The sequence below is a fragment of the Sebastes umbrosus genome, chromosome 13 (assembly GCF_015220745.1).
Source record: "Sebastes umbrosus isolate fSebUmb1 chromosome 13, fSebUmb1.pri, whole genome shotgun sequence".
Classification (NCBI taxonomy): Eukaryota; Metazoa; Chordata; class Actinopteri; order Perciformes; family Sebastidae; genus Sebastes; species Sebastes umbrosus.
In genome coordinates, this window is record NC_051281.1 from 22,132,982 (window position 1) to 22,151,286 (window position 18,305).

Genomic DNA, 18,305 nt, shown 5'->3' on the forward strand with positions numbered 1-18,305 from the left:
GCCTTATCCAGAGCCAGTGTTTGGTTTGTCCGTTCTGGGCTACTGTAGAAACATGGTGGCCGGGTCAGCAAAGAGGACCTGCTCCCTATGTATAAACAGCTCATTCTAAGGTAACAAAAACACATTTTCAGGTGCATATACACTAAAGAAAACATGTAATATTATATTCCATTTCTGCCAATAGATCCCCCCTAAATGCTATACACTGTTCCTTTAATGCTGTACATACACTTGCTCAAATCCTGATAAAACATGAACAATATGATGTGGTACCTATAGTTGTTTTCTACCACAGCAGCATCAAGCTGCTACACTGCCACTCTGATTCCTTCAATGGCTCAACCCCCCACCCCAGACACGGTCCAAGGGCTTACGATAGAGATCAGTGCAGGTGGGGGGACTCAATTAAAAAGCCAATCACCAACAGATAGACTCTATCTGTCCGTCAACACCGCTCTGCCCAGCACATTTCATTGCGCGGCAGGATTCCCCCACTAAAGGCATCATCTGTCTGCCACAGATCACAACACACAAATTGGGCGCGTGTTGACAGATTGGATCTTTCAGGAAGAAGTGCTGTGCTCCAGTGTGTGCGGTCTAACAATGTGTACGCTCGCCGTCGTATTCAGGGAGATGTGAAATTCCCTGTATTACCCCTAATCAGCTGGGTTAACTGCTGGCGTATTGACTGACTGCTGTACCATTGATCCAGGTGGGTGTTATGGAGTGTATCGTCATTGATTGCAGATAGACCGCAGTGCACTGTATAGCTGGATTCATTCGGGATCTCCGGCTGTAAGCCAAAGCCAAAGAGGAGCGAGGCAGATTATAGAGGTTGGTTGCGCTTGAGGTGCATTGTGGGATATCCTGTGGCCCCTGGTCAAAAGAGGTGGACGTTGCGTCAAAACCCGGATTTTCAGCCACAGGAGACTGGCGTGTGCAAAGACCCTGAAACACATACACAGCGACACACACAGCCACAGGCTCTTACAATAGACTAGCATGTCAAGGACAATGCATATACAATGCGTGAGACAGACAGCACCTAAATAGACGGGTGACTTTGTATATTGATAGATGTACCTGCCCCAAAAATCGACAGGACAACAAGGTCGAGAGGGTTAAAAACGTTTGCGACTATTTCAGCCATTGTTTCACTCTGAATGGCGAGACATGCGTTGGTTGTTAAGACTAACTCTCATAGGCGATGGCTGCGAGCTGACCCCCACACCCCCCCCACCCCGAGCTGTTATTTCACCATGTCAGAAGATGACAAAATGTTCTCTCCCTTTGCGATTTCTCTTGTGGATTCAACCTTTGACCCCGGTGTCCAGCCCACGTTTGTTTACCAAAATTGAGTTAAGGGTGTACATGGAGTGCTAGAGCATGTGTGTTTTGTGACTGAGAGATAGAGAGAGAGAGAGAGTACGGAAAGTATTGTGCAACAACCAGTGAATCTGATAGTCTAAACGATGAACACGGACAGAAAGAACTACAATGTAAAATGGGTGCTTACAGCTTGTGAAACATCACCGTGAGTATTTTTTATTTTTGCGGCATTGCCCTATTGAATTCTTATAAGCAGCCTGTTACTGTTTGAACCCTCTTTAAGCTTATCTTTTGATAGAAAGACAAAAAATTGCCTGACCAGCGCAGTGATCCAAGTTTTTTTTCCTTTTCTTAAAGTAATGACACCACCCCTAGAGTAGCACACTCAGTGCTTACTGGAAGTGACTCATTTAGCTTGCCCCCAGACTCTGATTTTAAGGTTGCTTGACATGTTTCCATGGAAAGGTATGTCAATGGAAGGCCTTCTCTATCTGCGGGGATGTTTCCCCTGTCAACCAAGTGTGTGTTTTACTCTAGCCAAATATGGTTGGTGAACAGCAGGAAGGAGAAATGGAAGGAGGCCAAGAAAAGAGGATGAAAGTCAGCATTTTCTGAGTGTTTTGGACCCTCTTTCTTTTTTTAAAAGGCATAAAGAGTTTCCCTTTACAGAATCTTTGGGGAGCTGCGTCTCTCCAGCCTCAGTGCAGATGGTTTCAGCAGACCTGCGTAAGGATGCTGCTGCAGGGATCACTGTGAACTCTGTTTCCAGTTGTACTGTAGGTCAACTGTTAGGAGAGGAAATTATGCAAACAACATGTGGAATCCATTTGGGGTGCCTTTGGCATTCCACAGACTCTTTGGCTTTAAACTGAATGTAGGTTCAAGCTATGGCCCATAACTTCTCTCAATTAGCTGCTGCGACCAGGTATCGGCGCGGCACGGCATCAGTTGAAAAAGAGAGGAAAAATGATCGAAGTGAAGGCGTGAGTAGATGAGTAATAGAGGTAAACACAGCTGCTGGCTTTTATTGAGTGGCGTTGGAGAGCTGGAACGGGTCAAACCGAGGGGAAAAACTCGGCGAGCGAAAATATCTGCGCGCACATTTGATGTAATAAGTGTCAGTGTGTTGGAATGTTTTGGTTGGTCCGTTATTGTCTGTTTCCATTCGGCGTGCGTCAGGGTGGATTTGGTTGTGTCAGCACAAAGTGAGGTTACTTTGTGATGCTACATCAAGAGGACCCTGCAAAGACTATTAAAGAGAAAATGCACATGTTTGTGTGTATGCCCGCATGCATAGCTTTGTTTGTATCACAAGAGATAGCGAGTGAGAAAAAAAGGGCACGGGGAGAAAAGCAAAAAAAAAAAGTGTGTGAGTGTGTGTTTAAGTGCTTGAGCTGATATTATTTCTATGCGACTTGTTTACAGTAGATACTGTAGAAGATGAGTCAGTGTATCGGTGCCTTTGCATGCTCGCATTGTACAGTTATTGTAGAACATCTAGGTCGATCTTTGAGAGTGCATGTGAGTGCACATGTGCTGTGATGCATTCAGTAGACGAGCTATTGTGAGTAGTATGTACACAGTGCATATGTTGGGGGAAGGGGGATCGCACACACACACACACACACACAAACACACAGTCAGACATACATTTTGTAACACAAGCGCACGTACACTGTCATAGCCTAGGGGGATAAAAGGCAGTAGCCTACTCAAAGAATCCCCCCATTAGGGCAGGAGCGTACTGGCATCCCTTGGGGATGGGAGGAAAGGAGAGGGAGTATATGTGGGTGGTAGTGGTGGTGGGATGGATGCAGGTTATTGTGAGGATGCTAATCTAGTGCATCCCACCTCTCCCTGTTAGGGCGAGAGATGGGAGCAGGGTTTCACTCTGACCCCTCTGCTCCGGTACATAGAAAGCATCGATAACCTTTGAATGAGACGAGCAATGACTGGGTGTCGTGATTCCCTTACTTACACCTTCACAATATGTTCTCATGAGGTTATATCCTTGACGCAGACTGTCTACACAATTTCTGTAGTGGTTTCCTTACACTGTAGCTATTCAACGTACACACAACGGTTTGTATGATATCTTTCGTGCGTTTTCCTACGAATGTCCTGCAACACGTGTCAAATTCCGCTCGTAACATGCATCCAGTGTTTTCAAAATAAACTTCTGTTTTGACAGGAAACAACTTAGTTAGGTTAAACCTGCAGTAGGCAGAATGTTTTTGGCATCATTGGCCAAAAATTCCTTAATAACCTTTCAGCAATATTGTAAAGTGTTCTGAGAGAAAACTAGACTTCTGCACCTCCTCATGGCTCTGTTTTCAGGCTTTAAAAAATCTAGCCTATGATGGTAGACTTTGGCCAATCACAGGTCATTTCAGAGAGAGAACGTTTCTATTGGCTGTTCATTTGACGGAGGCAGCCGTCAATCACTCGCGAACTCCGATCAAATGGTCCAACTAGGGAGCGCTTATCAAATATGAATCGATATTCTGTTACTGTAATGCCTATTTCTCCGGTGGGCGGTGCTTGCTATTTCCTGAATTGATCTCAACATGGCAGTCGGGTCACAAACTTTCTCATTTTACAGCTAAACAGTACACTAAAAGATGTTTCTGAAAACATTTGAGGCGAGAAATAGGCATTACAGTATACAGAACTGATGATTGAATGATTCATATTTGATCAGCACTGCCTAGTTTGACCGTTTGATCGGAGTTCGCGAGTGATTGACAGCTGCTAAGGGATGGCAAGGCTCCAGCTCGGCTCTTACTGCTTGTTTTCCTCCGGTCTGTGAAATCTTGCAGATGCCGTTAGGATCACCGGAGGACACAGAGACACATGATTTTTTTCAAATGACCTGTCTCATACACTACTGTCAGGATATAGTGACCGTTTTATGAAAATAAATCATACTTGCTCCAATTCTACCTACTGCTGCTTTAAGGCAACAAAACTACTTGGTTCAGGAAAGGATCGTGGTTTGGGGTTAAAATAACACCGGAAGTGGCGTTACTTAAGTACGGAAGTTAAGTGACAAATAAATCAACGTTGACCTCTGGTTTCACATGGGACACGAACATTGGTCTCTAGGGTGATTAAAGCATTCATAAGAAAGTATTCACCGGTGTTCAGGTATTTTATTCACTGTGAATTCTGTACAGGACTGTGCCCATGATGCACCTCAGTCAGTTTGAGATGAGTCTTAAGCACTGCAGTGTGGTCACCTCAACCTGTGCACCGAGAGTAAATAAGAGACCGAGTCACTGAGTGCATTTTTTATTGATTCACTGGCGCTAACCTCTTTCTCTCTATCTCCCTCTCTCCCATGCGCACATACAGCATAGCTCTACAGTTTGTAAACTTCACCATGCGAAGAACATTGCAGTATCTCCCTGAAAGCCAACTACTAACACGCGTTGATCCCGGTTCGCTCGGCTCCACCTCCCCCTCCTTTGGTACAAGTGAGGTTTTTGTGTCAGAGGCTATTTTAGATGCACAGCCACTGACCCTACTGCATTTGCTGAGGTGTCTGTGTGTGTGCTGTATGTGTGTGTGTGTGAAGGGTGTTCTAGAGAGGTCACCCGATTATGTTGAAGCAAGAAGACCTCATCGTGTATTGGCTCTTTACAAGCTGTTTTGTGGCATCTATTTGTGGTTTCCTTAGCGCCGCCGCCGAACTCGATCCAGCCCTCGCACGGAATATTTAACTTATCCTTTCTGATTTGATTACATCAAAAAAATGATCTTCAATTGGACATAAACGGTCTAGAATGGTGTCACAAATTGCTTTGACTCCTAAGTCGAAGCTCACTTGAGTAATGCCACCTCACTTTAGAGCTGTCACGGTCACAGCTTGTTTGGCTGTTTCTCTGCTGCATTTGAGGCACATGATGCAAGAGGATGTCAGACTCTTCTGTTTACCTCTCTCCGGAGCGCTGTGGAGGAGTGTGTGTGTGTGTGTGTTTGGCTTGTGCGTGCTGGCGCGTGCATGCACACTGTAGGTGTGTGTGGGTGGCTGTTTGTGTTGAATGGGCATCTATATTCTTCTTTCATGAGCAGAGCTGCAATATTGAGAGTGTGTGTGCGTCTGTCTCTTATTGTAAGATAAATATGGTTCATTGCGGTTTGCAGACAGAGGTCACAAGGTGTGTGTGTGTGCGTGTGTGTGAGTGTATTTATGTGTGTGTGTGTGTGTGTGTGTGTGTGTGTGGTAGCCAGATTGTAGAGCAGAGCAGGGACGCAGGAAGTCAGCGTTATAAGAAGTGCATTTGACACACAGACGGAGACGCAGACAAACCAGACAGCGACTGACTCTTTTTCGCTTTGAGTGTTTCCTCTCTGAATAAGTAGCTTCTTCATTTCCCACAGTTTCGTATGACCTTAGAAGGGACGGAGGTGGTATTAGCGGAGGTGGGGAGCTTTCACAAAAACGACGGCGAAAAAAATCACAAAAGATTTCCCCTTTGACCTATAAAAAATATATATTTTAGACTAGGCAAATAAAGAAATAAAGTGTTGAGTTTTTTTATCCTAACATTTGACATTTTTAAAGAGACATATCTGGTTAAAGTATTACTGACACAACTTATATTTGACTGTCATCTCTTTGGTTTATATGTGCTGATTTTAAATGGTGTGACAGTGACAGTATGTGAGATTTTTTTCATCGTTGTTCAGTATGTTTAGCTGCGTTCCTGCCCACTGTTTGAGCACCTTTTATTAAAAATACTGTGTAAACATACTGACACAGTCGAGGTGCTGCATGTCCACTCATCTTCCTATAAATTCTGTGTGTGTGTGTGTGTGTGTGCTAGCGAAGGCAGCGGACTTGAGCCGCATCCGGCGACCTCATCCCCCTCATCCCGACAGGATTACTGACACAGGATCCCCCTGCCCCTGGCAGAAATAGCAAGGACCCAAGGGCAATCCACCAGAATATGGGAACTTCCGTGGGCCTTGCTAGTGCGCAAGGGTGTGTCATGTGTGTGTGTGTGTGTTGTCTGTGTATTTACATGATTATCAACTTGCTATAAATGGAGCTGGTTTCCTCCCAGGTGGTGAGGCTCTCTGGCTGAGGCAAGAACATGAGTTCACTTCTCTTTATTTTCTGCTGTATACTGTAAATGAAGGGACATTTTTGTATGAGATGTCTACAGGAACTTACATAATGAGGTCATTGTGCAGGGATAAAAAAAAAAAAAGTGGCACTCCACATTGTCGCTGAGCCCTTTTTCTGTATCAAACCCCCTGAACCCAGGCTCATTTAACCTTACATGCCACCCATTCTGCATTGCATAAAATACAATAACTTGCTGTCCACTATAAAATAGGTCTGTAAATCTCTGGAGAGTTCCACGTTGTGCCTGTTTTTCTAAACTGGGTCACAAATGTGCATTTTCTTTCCCCAAAGCTGAGTTTCACCACAATGGAGCTTGATTTGTATTCTGACGTATGGATCAATCGGATCAATACTCACCCTTTGCTGCCTCCATTCAGCCTGTGCAAATGGTTTTAGCGTCCACCTTTGGGGCTGTCTCAGTCTATTCTCCTCTGTGTCTTTGGTTTTTATAAATGCATATTTTTTTTCCTGTACGGGGCATTTTTTGACAAGCATTTTGGCGATAACATCCTCCCTCCCTATGCAAGGCATATCAACAAAGTGATGAGTCTATTGACGCTTACGGTGACGGGCTCTTTAAATAAAATCACCCTCTATTATGTGTTTATCCGAGTTTTGTGACGTCAAGAAACGGAACCATTAGATGGCTTTTTGAATTGCAGGCCTGCATGTTTGAGTGCAGTGCAGAGCCCAGTCATTCATGTACGCCACATCATATTCAACAACAAGTGATTGCATCAAACAGATAGAGGATGACATTCAGTTCAAATTGATGGGACCTGATAAGCCCCAAGTTTGGCTGCATGTCCTAGAGATGAAAACATCCAATATATGAGAAGTGTATTCTGCCTAATAATAACTGTTTCCATGTGTAAAGCTGTGTCTATTCCCAGAGGAAAAGAGCAGGGTGTTTTGAGGTAAAGTGCATCAGTTGAGTGCATCTCTAAGGGGTTTTTAACCCTAAAGGGAACATTTTTTTTTCCAAGGGTAGTGCATACAGTATGAACTGTGGTTTGATGCCATTGTGCTTGTCGGGGGTTAGAGAAGTCCATGCTTCTCTGAGCAGCGAGGTAGCAGCACTCTGCTCTCTTGAGCCCCGTTCAAAAATGTCCCAGAAGCATCCAAAAGACTTCGCTCGCTGCTCCTGCCAAGGAAAATACGGCTTATGAAATGGAAATTCTGAGACCATTCACAGGGTGCCAGGAATGATTAGAAAAAAAAAAAGACTATGTCCATCTCAGTACATCCAGGAGTGAAGTCTGAGGGGAAACACACATCCCCCACCTCGGTCACACATAACAAACAGCATCATCACTGTTTACCTGGCATGTGCTGTTTGGAGTTAGAACGTCTTTAGAGGGAAACTCCCCGGACTTTATACATAAAGGTCAGTTAACTCGTCGTGTGGAGCACTACTCAGCTCAGATGAAAGCATTTGTTATGTGTCCTCTGTGGTAGTTTTGTCACGTCTGGCAAAATAAGCCCTGATGATGTCATCAGAAGTTGGAGACAAATTTATAACGTTATAATGTCTGTGTTACAGATGTGGGACATGAATTTGAAAGACGTGGACATTTATCTGGCAGGGAGGGTCTAATGAAAAAATAAAAAGTAGTGGTTGCATTATGGGAAATGTAGTGTGTTTTTGGAGTTTGACCCATACTGTTTTGAGAGACTTCAATCTGTCTCTTGTGAGTGCACAACTCTATAGAAGACCGTGGGAGCTTAAAGGTCCCAAATTGTAGAAAGTGAGATTTTCATGTCTTTTTTGATTATAAAGTGTGAATGTATCAAAATGCTCAATCCACGGAAAAATGCCCGGAAACTGTGCCTTTTAAACGAAGCGTCAGGACTTCTGTAAGGTTGTGATGTCACAACTATTCAGTCAGCGGTAGAAGTGCCGCTAAACTCTGTGTAGTTGACGAACATGCACACACGCAGCGAGTCCCCGGCTGCAGTGACGCCGTGAAGACGGCGACAGTGCAGATGCAGATGACGGAGAAACGCTGACCAATCAGAGCAGACTGGGCTTTTTCAGGAGGGGGTCTTAAAGAGACAGGCGCTAAAATGAAGCGTTTCAGACAGAGGGTGAATACAGGTATATTCAGAAAGACCATATGAGAAAAACAATGTGTTTTTCGAACATTAAAGTATGTATATAAAGTATGAAGCTTAAAATGAGCTGAAATGAAGCTGAAAATGAGCATGATATGTCTCCTTTAAGTCAGACATTTTTTAGTTTTTTCCACTAGCTCCTCTTAAAGAGTAACATAAGATTTTGTGTGGAGGAAAAGCAGTGCAGTACTCTGCCTTTACAAAGCCTGAAAACAGTAACCAACAGTGAAATTTAGAAAAAAGGTTTGAAGTTTGAAGGCTACTTTGGCAAACTGTGTAATGATGATGATGACAGTGAAGATGATTTCACCCACCAATGATTGGACAATCTACATTTGGGCAATCCAGAGGGCACCTAAACTTTTTTCGTCCTTATGATTATATTTAGCCAGTGCCTTATTTATGCAGTATAAAAAAGTCAATTCTGAAAATGGTGGATCATTAAAATAGATTTTATTAATTGCAGGAAACAAATCAGAAAATGGCAAATTAGCTTTTGCTAAACTGGCATTTTTTTTCCTTCTGTTTACAATTCCTACAAATATTAAATGTTTTTTATATACATTTCTATGACATAATATTTTTTTGCACAGTGAAACAGATTTCAAAAAGTCAGCTTCTGGTTTTGACTAAATATGTAGTTTTATACATTTTGGCTGTGTAGGGTAGCGCTGACCTCTGTGGGTTGAAGGTTCAAGTCTTTTGCCCGCCGTTATTTGCCTGGGTGCAGTTACTCTTTAAGCAGTAACTCTGCAGGGAACTATTTGAATGGGCTCTCAAGACCAGAACGAGGCCAACAAGATGAGGTCATGAACAGACACAGCTTAACATGAAGCAGGCTGAGGTTGAAAAATTCAGCTGTGATTCAGCTGTGGCTCTATTGTGTCTACGCCGCTGGCAAACAAGATCCATGTTTTATCACTAAACCTTTATTTTTTTCCAGGGTCTGCAGAGTGTCACTCAGCCAAATTCTCTTTTTCAGGCAAGCGTTTTCTTTTAATATCAGTCTAATTGGCATGTCGTGAACGTATAGCCAGCTTTCACTGCTTTTCTAGAAGTTGCTGCACCGAGCGAGTCGAAAGAGAGGAAGCGGAGGAGTGTGCTGGTGAGCTAGCAGTTGTAGACTGGTTATCAGGCCAATGTGTCACATTGGGGTGTCCAGGGGCACAGAAGAGGGAAGTGAGCCGCGGCAAAGAGGCCAGCGGCACACAATACACAGGAAATGCTCATCTCACATCACCTAACAGCTCTGTCCTTTTTTATGCATTTGCACTTGCAGCACTAGATGATCATTTGTTTCTGATTTGCAACATTTTTAAATGTTTTTTCCTTCTCTTGCGTTCCCTTTTTCGTCCTCTCCTCTCTTTGGTAGAGGACCGGGTGGGAGGGGGTCTGTTGGCATTCTTGCACCGTGTGCTTTGCGCTCGACCGGGCCTTGGCTCGGGTCCATATCCCCTCTCTACCCTCTCTCGCTTCTCTGACTGCCGCCCCTCCTCCCCATTAAACACCCCCCACCCCACCCTCCTCAACCTCTTCAACTCCCCTTGGTTGCTTCCCTATAACCACTGCTCCTGCCAGCAACTCTGTGCTCTTCAACAAGCCCCCCCACCCTCCTCCTCCTCCTCACTTCTCTTGCTATCACCTTCCTTAACACTTCCTCATGTATCTCCCATAATTCATTGCCCCCCCTTCCCTTCCCCTCACCCTTTTATTCCATCTCTCTTCCATCCCGGCCCGTGGCAGCAGGTCCAGCCTCTGTGACACAGATGCACCCAGTTGCTCTGGGCGCTCGACATGGGAACAAAGCATCGGCGTGGCCCGTCTGTTACAGTGTGTTTCAGGGTGTGTAGCGTTCGTGTGTACATGAGAGAGAGAGAGAGAGAGAGAGAGAGAGAGAGAGTGGGAAAGTAGAGATGGTACACATAGCCAGATACTAAATCTGTTTTTTATGAGTTTGTTTAAGCTTAACTTTCACTTTAACAAGTAAATGTCTTTCATTGCTATGTGAGCAAACACCCAGAGACCACCCGATTCCAGTGTTATCAGGGCGTTAAATAGGCGTTATCGGTTGCTATAAGCACCGTAGATGTGGGTCAACAGGGGCCTACTTTGCCTACTACGTGGTAAAAATGAAAGCAAAACTTAAAAGCAACACATTATAAAACTGAATGAAACATTGAATGAAACGTTACATTTTGAACACAAACAAAAAAAGTTTCTTTAGGTTTAGGCAACAAAATCACTTAGTTAAAGCTGCAGTGGGTAGAACTGGATCAAATATGATTAAAAAGAGTTATATTTATGAAACGGTCACTATATCCTGACAGTAGTGCATGAGACAGGTAATCTGAAAAAAATCATGTGCCTCTGCGTCCTCCGGTGCTCCTAATGGCATCTTGTAGTGTACTGTTTAGCTGTAAAATGAGAAAGTCTCTCATTTTACAGCTAAACAGTACACTACAAGATGTTTCTGAAAACATTTGAGGCGAGAAATAGGAATTACAGTAACAGAGTATTAATTAATATTTGACCAGCGCTGCCTAGTTTGACCGTTTGATCAGAGTTGAATGAACAGCCAATAGGAACACTCTCTCTGAAATGACCTGTGATTGGCCAAAGTCTCCCGTCACGGGCTAGAGTTTTTCAAGCCTGAAAACAGAGCCATGAGGAGGTGCAGAAGTCTAGTTTTCTCTCAGAGCACATGAATTACAATATGCTGAAAGGTTATTATGGAATTTTTGCCCAATGATGCCAAAACCATTCCGCCTACTGCAGGTTTAAGTTTGGGGTAAAAGATTGTGGTCTGGCTTAAAATAACTACTTTTCAGAAGTGAAAGTGAAAGTTATCGCGGAACATGTGAACATAAAGACAAAAACACGTTGCTGGTTTCACATGGGATGCAAACCCACGATCTCTTGGGTGAAAACCCTGTTTTGTGCGTCCCTTCCATCGTCCCCAACTGCCACCCTATATGGATTTTCACAGTCTAAAGAGACAGTGTTGTTAAGCAGGATCTGTCTTCACACTCACATGTGCTGAGAGAACATGAACTCACAGCACATGTCAGATAAAGTTAAACCTGCTCTCACTGATTGGTTTTGTGGGTTTGTTAGAAATTTCACACCTTTACTTTTGAAATATTTTGGGTTTATATGGTGTGTGTGTGTTTATAGGTATGGATGATGTCACTATATATGAGGTCAACATTTGGTCTCAGAATGTCAGAGTTTTTTTAAGAGAGGTTTGTCACCTCTAATTGATCCAGCTAGTCCGTTCAGGGTTGGTCTGCTTGGGCTTTATCCTTCCACTCCTTAGCTAGTTGCTATCGCCCCCATCAGCACAGAGCTCATGGCCATCAGCGAGCTTGGAGATAGTGGACCTGAGGTCATAGATGTGGCTATGTGGTGGGAGTTTCAGCTCATACTTTTGAAATGCATTAGCAGACACACAAATAAGCACAAACAGAAAAAGCGAAGAGAGCAGCAGACATATACTGTATATATTTCAAGCATTTTTTGATGCTTGGACTGGCCTCAATCTTCACCTGCTCCCTTTACCTTTTTTTTTTTTTTTTTATTTTTGGGATTTTGGTGGGGACGGGAGGGCGGGTAAGGGGAGAGAGAAATGAGATGCCTTAACACTCCACTGCCCTCCTCTCTCCATCCAACTCCCCCACACACCTGGGATGGCCATTTCATTTCAGAGTGCAGCAAATGGAAAGGTGATCTTAATCTACCCTGTTTCCCTCTAACCCCCCCTCCCTCTCTCCATCTCCCACACACGGAGCCTCATACCGCTGATGGACAGCACACTGCTGGTTGCCTAAGCCTGCCGCCAGCGGACCAAATTTAGTGATAGAGAGTACTGGATACACACATTGGTTTATTGCCTTGAACAAATTCTCCTCATTTCAAACTCATTTCTTTGTTCATCTTTTTGGTTTGTGATCCCGAAGTGCTACCTTAGCAGACGTGTTCCTTCTCTCATGGGAGCAGAAGCAGTTGACAGTTGACTTCGGTCAAAGTGTTTCGACATGACCTCTTCAATACACAGAACCCCCCCTGTTAGCTCATTACTCAGTGTTAGGTCTCTCTCACTGCTGTTAGCTCTTTGGTCATTACAGTCACAAGCAGAGGTATGCACTGGTCATTGATTTCCTATGAATAGCCCGCTGCAGGCCAGTTCATTAGGAAGGTGATCACACACCACTGGATTAACTGGACTGTAGGCACATTGGGAAAGGTTGTCGCTTTCAAGAAATCCTGACGTGCCGTGCAAAACTGATTTAGATTTTTTCCGGTAACAGCATTGCACGCATTTATCATCAAGAACAAATAAGTTCGGATGAAACTTTTTCCCCTTTTTCAGAAAAGAACCTTGAGAAGGAGAAAATGGCAGAATGATGGTCATCTTGAGGAAAAAACAAACCTCACTTTCTGCCTCCTCTCTCTCTCTCTTCTTCTTCTTCTCCTCCTCAACACATGGCTCGAGGCTGGACTGAGGCTGCAGCTCCACCCGCCCGGCCGTTACTATGGCAACGCTATCTGGGCCTACCAAGACCTGAAGCCGAAGGACATCCTGGACAACAATACAATAGCAGCACAGCCAGGGTACCTGAGGGACTTAGACCTGAGAGGCGAGATCTGCGGGTGGGGGTTGGTGAGGGGGGGGGGGGGGTGGTAGCAGATTGAGAGAGTAATCCTCCCTCTTTCTCTACCTCTCTCGCACACAAACCCAGTCAGGATTAGCCTTTTGCTCGAGAATCTAAGACGTAGTGGAAGAATTTGTGGCTTTAAATGATTTTCTTTTCTGTCGCAATTCTCATCGAAATCAGTAAAACTAGATGTTTTTGATAACCATCTTGAGTGGATTGTCTGGTATGTAAAAAAAAATCTTGATCGTTGGACAGGCCACATGGATGTTAGATCTGCGGTGGTTAGTATATGTCATTCGTGATTGGCTGAGCTTTTTTTTTTTTTTTCTCCGCATACACGAGAGTGGTCATGGTGGCTGCGGCGCTGCTGACTGCAAGGATTGGGCCACACATCCTGCTGCTGGTGCCAGCAGTGGAGAGTAATAGAGATGTTTAGAGTCCATTTGCCTTGCTTGCATTCCTCCATGTACTGCTGCTAAAATAATAAGGGGAAGGGTTACCTCAGGTCGGCCCCAACTGAGGGATACGGAACATGCATTGTTGTCATTGGCTCCATCTGAGTATCCCTCTTAAAGCCACAGCATGGAGCTGAGGAGCCGGGCACTGCTGCTGCTGCCCACTTTGCAGAGGAACAGTGCTCAGAGGCAGCAGAGGGAAAGATACATGTACTAACAAGTGTGTTTTTGTGTGTGTTTGCATGTGTGTAAGCATCACATTGTGGTCTTTCACTTCTATTTCCAAGTATCAATTATTATTTCATGTTAGAGAGGACAAGTTGTGTGGCTCTGTTGAGTTACTATGTATCAAAGCAAGTATTTGTATTCCATTGAAGTCTTAAGAGGATTTTAGTAAGCGTTATGAAGTGCCACAGCCCTGCAGCAGCCCACCAGGCAATTGAAAATCTTTATTATGGAGAAGAGGGAGTCATGCTGTGCACTGACTGAGTTTACGCAGTTTGTGTGCGTCTTTTGTCTGTCAGCTTCTGCTGGTTTTTTGAAACATGAATTTCGTGTCTATTTAAAATGTGTTTTTCTCTCAGTGGGTGCAGGCACAACATCGTAGATGTCCGTGTGTGAATAACCGAGTGTGGGACCTGCTTAGTCATGCTAAAACACCCGTCTTACACCTCCTCTGTTTCCTTTCGCAGGCAGCCTAAGAAACAGGATGTTAATGCTTGACGGAATGCCTGCAGTCCGAGTCAAAGCTGAGCCCCTGGAATCGGAACAAGGGGTAAGAGAGCAGTTGTTTTCCAGACAATTCCCTTTTTCTTTTTTTCTCCTGCTTTCCTCTCCGTCTTTCCTCCTCCTGGCAATGGGCTCGTAATTACTCCCAGGCCTAAGCAAGTGAGCGAGTGAGTGAGTGAGTGAGTGTGGGGGCTAAGAGGAGTGGTCGGAGAGCATGGTAGTAAGCAGGAAGAGGAGAAGAACCGGGAAGAGGAGGGGAGCCACAGCTGGAGCAGGAATGCATTAGGGGGGTTTCGGGGAGGTGACTGCTGGGGCCAGCAGAGAGTCCGTGCTGGCTGGGGGGGATCGTGCAGATGGAGCCACTGTCACATGGGAAAATCTTATCTATCTGTTCCTGCCCCTTTACGTCTCTCAGTTTCCCCTTCATCCTCCCATACCCTTCTTCCTCACAAACACACATGAGTGATCTCTCTCTCTCTCTCTTGCACACAAACACACACAGACAAACACACCATACTCTTCCTCCGCAAACACTTATCACAGCTCCATCTCTTCCTCTCCTCTATCTCATGCATGCCTCTACTCTCTCACAAAGCGCTCCCCGTCACCTCTGTGTTCCATCACACAATATTACACGGCTTTGTCGAATACTCAATTTTGATTGGTCAATCACGGCGTTCTACGGTCTGTTATTTCTTTATAGCAGACCGTTGCTATGTATAACAGACCGTTGCTATGGATGCGGGTCTGATCTCGGACTCTGGCGGACCGTTTTTGTGTCAAATTATTGATTTCTTAAGTATGTAGCCGTGTAATAAGCGGGATAATGTACTGCTAGCGGGTCATTGTTGTGAAATAGATACCTTCAGACCCCTCTGCTTCACGTCGGGGTGCGGCATCGCCCTGTCGGGGTTTATTTCACAACAATGACAGGAAGGTTTTCATCTTTGATGAGTTTGTTTTAATCAAAAATGCACAATATGATCTAATATTTGAGTTTTATGTTCATGTTGGCCATGTTAGGAATAACGGAGTTACCTCATGCAAGGTTTTTCACGGCCCACATACAGTAGCAGTGCTCTCTGGTCCGACATACCTAGAAATAAAGTGGTCTTGTTATGGAGAAGCTGTTGCTAGGTTACAAGGGCTTTTGTGTTGCTGCCACAGCTGTGTGTGTGCAGCGGGTGCAGGCCACTTAATATTTGTAATCATGATGAATTAGTGTTCAGTTATTATTGATTTCCATTCATAACATATCAATAATATCCCGGCCCCCTAATATATCACCGAGAGCGCTTCGTGGGAGAAGAGCAAAATTCTGTTGAGACGAAACCGAGAGCATTAGCCCATGATGGATGAGAAAAATACCAGCTGCTGATAAGCCATCAGGTTACCTCAGTTGTTTGGCCGTGTAGGTGCTTTGTATTGATAAGAATCGAATCTGTCTCTCCACATCTAAGGGCCTGACAGACAGGCAGCAGCAGGTGGTCACTTTCTGGGTGTCCTGTTCTCAGCTGTGGCTCCGGGGTTTGAGAGCCGTGTGCTCCTGAACTGCTACCTATTACCTGGGGTTTTTGAAGTCGTTCTCCATACGCGCAGTGATGTCAGTCACAGACAGGATGTGAGCGCTGCAGCCCACACGGTTTTGAAATGCACCGAGATCCAATCTCGCCCTAACAGACTGTGCTTCCCTTTAAACGGCAGATGCAGACAGACAGTTTAGACTGCTGCAGAAATGTGGTCTTCATTTGGGTGGCGGGGGGCCAAGGGCTTGCTGGAAATGGTCTGCCTTGTTAGACAATTCGCCCGCAAGGGGCTGGAAAATCTGCCCCGCCGCTAACCAGTATCCCCTAATAAAGACAATGGCATGAGGACAGAGGCAGGCAGGCGGGTCGAGCATATCTTTATGTGTGTGTGTCTGTGTGTCAGTGTGTGAGTATGTGTAGGTTTGAGCGCATACATGTGTTTGTATCTGTCAAAGTGAGAGCAGGGGGTGGCTCAAGTTTTCCATTTGTGGTGGTTGAGATGTGTCTGAGAACCTAACTTTGTTTTCACTCTGTTGTTTTGACCTTTCCACACAAATGTTTGCCTTTGCACACAAGAGCCACACTGGATTGGTTAATTTAAACAGGTCGTCAGTAACTCACTTTATTCCCAACTGTCATGATCGTGAACACTCCTCAAACAAACAGAAAGGCTGCAACGAAAGTGAGTCTAACACTTTTGAACAAAAGAGAAAGCTCATTCTTTTTTATACAAATGAAAAGTGGAATTCACCCGTCTTCAGTTCCAGCCCGTTCGCACGAAAAGGCGTATGGATGCCACAATAATGCGCAAGGCATTTAGCATGCAATAAGATCATCTTTCTTGATTTCTGTGTGTCATTTGTACGCCATGGTATCCTGTATTGACTGCGATGTAAACACATCTGCATATAATGCTATGGTAAGAGTTGGCGACGTAGTATAAAAGCGAGAAAAATGGATGGGGTGGATGGGTCCAACGAACACCGGACTTTAACCAGGAGACCCGTGTTCGAAACCGATGTTTTGTTTTGTAAATTACGCTATTGACGTTTGACACTTGTCACATTTTTTAGGGACGTTTGTGACGTGTTTTTTCGTAGGTGTGTTACGTTGTTTCCGTACATGTTTTACTTAGTTTACGTAATTATTTGAGGCCCAACCATGACGTTTTTCATAAACCTATCTTAGTGTTTTTGTTGCCTGAACCTAAGTGAGTTTGTTGCCTAAACCTAACTATGGACGTTTGCGTGGCGTACAAATGACACACGAAAAGGCTTAAATGCGTACTCATTACACGGACATTCCGCGTAATGTCCGTGTAATGTCGTACTATTATAGTGAAATTTGATATGCTATTATACTTTGATTACCTCTAAGCTAACAAAAAAGAAACAAAAGACACCATCGTTCAGTAAATTATTTAAATTGTACCCATTAATATGTTGGTGTTTGACTGCTAACTAAATGCAGACTATGACTGATACTTGTTTGACAGATATATTTACAGATATTCCTTTTAAAAAAAAGACTTAACATAAAGATACATTTAAGAACGATTAATTTAGCCTGTTAAGGAAAATGTTTTTACAGTTGAAAATTAAATCTGTCAGTGCTCTCTGGTGGACAAACTACATAGAGGCTAATGGTGACGCTTTCTAAATAACCTCATATATCTTTGGCATTTAGTTACTCATTGTTTGACATATAGCCTACACTTATAATGATATATCTGCAATAAGCAAATGTTGGCCCGATTCAGAATTAAATTGCATGAACAGGTGTGTGTGTATATTTGCCACGACAGCTTCAAACACGGCTCAGCCAATCAGAGTTCAGGACTGGAACACCATATCTGTAATCATGAAATATTACTGAACAGCATTCAGATTCCTCTTGCGGTTGGCACACATATATTCTCCTCAGTTTCCTCTTTTTCCTCTGCCTTCTTTCAGTCGTGGGGAGAACTGGCAACCCTGCAGAACGTTCGTAGCCAACTAGACGCACTGTAAGAGCACTTACTGAGAAAGACAACATTTCTACACTGAGATCAGCCTCAATGGATCTAATGACTTCAAAGCCTTGAGGCAGTATAGCTCCAGGCAGTCCTTGACAGTCACATCCTATACAGAACATGCAAACACGGAGAGATCCCGCGCAAAAGCAGCTGGATGATAGCCTGAGGGTCTGTCAAGAAAGGCTACATGGAGTTGATGCGGGAGTTGATGGAAGAGAAGCACAGAGGACTTTTGACATCACAAACATGCATATTATCAATTAAGTGATATTTCTCTTGAAATGTTTCTCAAGGTAAAGCTGTGGAGCGGAAAAGATAGATAGATGGTTAGATAGCAGATTTACAGGC

The 18,305-nt window shown here is 44.2% G+C and overlaps 1 protein-coding gene across 1 annotated transcript in view; it reads left to right on the forward strand.

The window, feature by feature from the left end:
* The window catches only part of klf12b (Kruppel-like factor 12b), a 45,986-nt gene that overhangs the window by 3,966 nt on the left and 23,715 nt on the right, over nt 1-18,305 (forward strand). Inside the window, 1 exon segment of the mRNA XM_037789282.1 lies at nt 14,381-14,463. Within this exon segment, the coding sequence (XP_037645210.1) occupies nt 14,381-14,463 (83 nt within the window).